Source organism: Octopus bimaculoides, chromosome 19 (genome assembly GCF_001194135.2).
Source record: "Octopus bimaculoides isolate UCB-OBI-ISO-001 chromosome 19, ASM119413v2, whole genome shotgun sequence".
Classification (NCBI taxonomy): Eukaryota; Metazoa; Mollusca; class Cephalopoda; order Octopoda; family Octopodidae; genus Octopus; species Octopus bimaculoides.
In genome coordinates, this window is record NC_068999.1 from 37,018,316 (window position 1) to 37,021,677 (window position 3,362).

Here is a 3,362-nt window from a genome sequence, read left to right on the forward strand (position 1 = left end):
CAAAAGTTGGAAGACGACGGGATAAATTTCATCAGTTGGCTATAAAAGGAGATAATAATTTTTCCTTAGTGCAAGTTTTCAAGAGTGCAGTTCAATTTGAACAGTTATATTTTAAAAGCTATAATTGAAGTGAAAAAGGAGAATATTCAGTATATTTTGCTTTATGAGTTCAATAAAGGCAACAACACAATGGAAAATGTGAGGAATATTAATGCAGTATATGGGGATCAGACAATAAGTGTAAGCCAGTATCAATGGTGGTTCCAGAAATTCTGAGCTGGAAACTACAGCCTAGAAGACAAGCCTCATCCTGGAAGATCTGTAGAGCTTGATAAGGGTTTCCTGCAAACCCTGATAGCTGTTGAGGAACTAGCAGAACAACTTGGATTTAGTCATTCAACCATTCATCGACACCTGTGTGCCATCAGAAAGGTCAGCAAATTGGGTCAATGGGTTCCTCACAAACTTTCCGAGTCTAATTGCATGCAGAGAGTGAATGTGTGCTCTTCTTTGCTGCCATGTTTCACAAATGAGCCTTTTTTGGACTGAATAGTGACTGGTGATGAGAAATAGGTTCTCTATTAAGATGCCAAGTGCTGAAAACAGTGGATAGGGAAAGGAGAAACACCAGCACCCCAGGCTAAAGAACGTCTTCACCCACGTAAGGTGTTGTTATCTGTTTGGTGGGATATGAAAGGTTTAGTCCACTTTGAACTTTTAAACTCAAACCAAATGATAACAAAGATCTACTGCAAGCAGTAGTGTTAGTCTTGAAGAAGGGCAAAATCAGATTATGGATAACGTTGGGGGAGGTTATGAAGCAAATAGAAGAGACGGGCTATGAGTATTTGAGGATACTGGAAATGGATAAATTGATGGAGAAAGAAATGACAGAAAAATTCTAAGGTGGAGTACTTGCACATACTGAGACTGATAGAAAAAAAAAAGGGGGAGGAAGAAAGACAGGGAGAAAAAGCAAAGAGAATAAAAGGAAAAAGAAAAGAAAATTACAGGAAAAGGAAATAAAATTTACATGTTCTTCTCAATATGTCTAACATACCAGTTAAGACAATCTTTTGCACTTCCTGCATGGATTATAATCCAGAGATCATCCTCAAATAATTTTCAGCTTCTTTTTTGATCATTCCAAGTGCTCCTACAATCACTGGTTTTGTAACCATGTTCAGATGCCACATCTTTTTGATTTCTATCAGCAATTCTTTATACAATTTGTTCATTTAGTGTGCTGTTTGTTTGAATGATGATATAAATACAAATGATTATGATAATGAAAATTGTAGAAGATGGTGATGATGATGATAATAGGGATCTTGACCATGATGATGATTTTGCTTTTACCATTTTCCAACCTTTCTTATGATTTTTTTTATTTGTTTTCTTTTTCTTTAACTGAACAGTTTCCAACATCAAACATAAAGCTGATCCTTGAAAAAATTAAAAACTCCAGAAAAATTGGAAGAAATGATTTTCTGAGGAAGTTCTATGCAAAAACAAATGGTGATGAGTCTTCAGCAGTTGTCAGCTACCTTGATTTCTCATCGGTGTTGTCTGAATGCCAATTAGACCTTTGTGAACATGAAATTCTTGTGCTGGCCCGTCACTATGGCAACAAAAGAAACCCTGAAGATAACTTTGAAAGATTGGTCAGCTGTGTCCGGGAACAGTTAAAGAAAGTCAATTATGAAGACTACCATAAGATTTTGGCACGGTTCAAATATGAAGATCGCTCTGAGTAAGTATTAACTGATGATGGCAATGATAATGAATGTAACACACACACACACACACACACACACACATGTATCTTATCATAATCATCATCATGACTGTCTTAATGCCCACTTTCCCTACATGAGGCAGATTCTCTGTCAGTTTTCTCACCTGTTTTCAAAAAAAAAAGGTAATAATACCTAGCCTATTGAATGATAAACAATTAAAAAGTGAACTAGAAAACAAATAAGACTGATTGAATAGCTCCTTCCTTTTCTACTCAGGTTTCTAATATTATTTTACTCTTTCTCGGTTTGCCATTTTTTGAAGCTAGGTACAATTTGAAAGATAAGCAATATTAGTTTACATTATAGTTTTCAAAATAGTATTTTATTTTTTATTTAGACAGAGGCCCTGGGAAGGAGTAGAGGTTTTGAGTTTTATCTGAGAAGACACATACACATAGAAAATTTCTTTACATTAGATATAATCCTCAACCTACCTAGTTGCAATGATGCTACCCTTAGAAACCCCACCCAACTCAATAATATCACCCTAATGCGACCCTCCACAATACTACCCATATGACCACATACACCAATGGCCATACCACCTCCAACTCCAACACTGGTTATTGATAATGCCTCTTGCTTTTCTCTTCTGCTAACTAGCCACAACAAACCTAACCTTCTCAATGATTAATTCCAATCCCATTACAAGCAGGAAAAGCTGCAACTTTCAGGTGTCTCAACTATGCCCTCTTTCAAGTTTCTGTCTGTGCAAATGCATAGTAGTAACACCACACTCCCACCAAACAAGGGTCTATTTCGGAGGCACTGTTGATTTTAAGAGACACTACTGAGCACTCATAAAATCTTTTTCCAATTCAACTTTTAAATTATCTACCTCTTCAGCAACTTAAATACACAACCGCAAATCCCCAGATATTCCTTATACATTGTCCTGGCCCATCATCAGTAAGGCTTCCCCATACAACACCAACCTTGACATTTTTATACTGTTTAAGGGAATCGCTAACCTTTGCAACCACAACTCTTCATTAATTAAGACATTCTCAGAATCCTTTGATGTAAACACAGGTACTAAACATCATTTTTCCATTTTGTGAAATCTATGTAACCCCCTAATTACGATTAACCTTAACTACATTTAATATTAAGTTACAAACTTGTTCACACTAATAACTAAAACCTTTCTGCTACATATTCATTCTGAATATTACCTTTGATGATTACTCCTGCCCAGAACATCCACCCTTACAGCCACCCTTAACCTCGTTCCTTGAATTTCATTTCTCCATCTCCTCCTTGCTTCTTCAAACAAAACTACTCTTTGAAGCTGACCCATCCTCATTCCTAAAATTCACCCATTGCCACTTCACTAAAATATGATTAACTTTTAGTAGAAAGTGGGTTATACATCTTTAGATTGTATACCTGACTTTCTACTATAAAATTAAAGAAATAGACGGAACGCTGAACTCCAGACTAAACAACTTAAACAATATTTATTTAGATGGTAAAACATACATATCTTTAGTTATACATCTTTAGAGGTGAGAATAACGAGCTGTCGAGTATAAGACCGAAAGATGTAGGGACAGCTTTTAA

General features: G+C 35.9%; 1 protein-coding gene across 1 annotated transcript in view; it reads left to right on the forward strand.

Annotated features, from left to right (window-relative positions):
- LOC106871294 (EF-hand domain-containing family member C2) overlaps window positions 1-3,362 on the forward strand; it is a 31,580-nt gene that overhangs the window by 17,258 nt on the left and 10,960 nt on the right. The window contains exon 8 of the mRNA XM_014917678.2: window positions 1,419-1,753. Within this exon, the coding sequence (XP_014773164.2) occupies window positions 1,419-1,753 (335 nt within the window). The remainder of the gene's footprint in view (window positions 1-1,418; window positions 1,754-3,362) is intronic.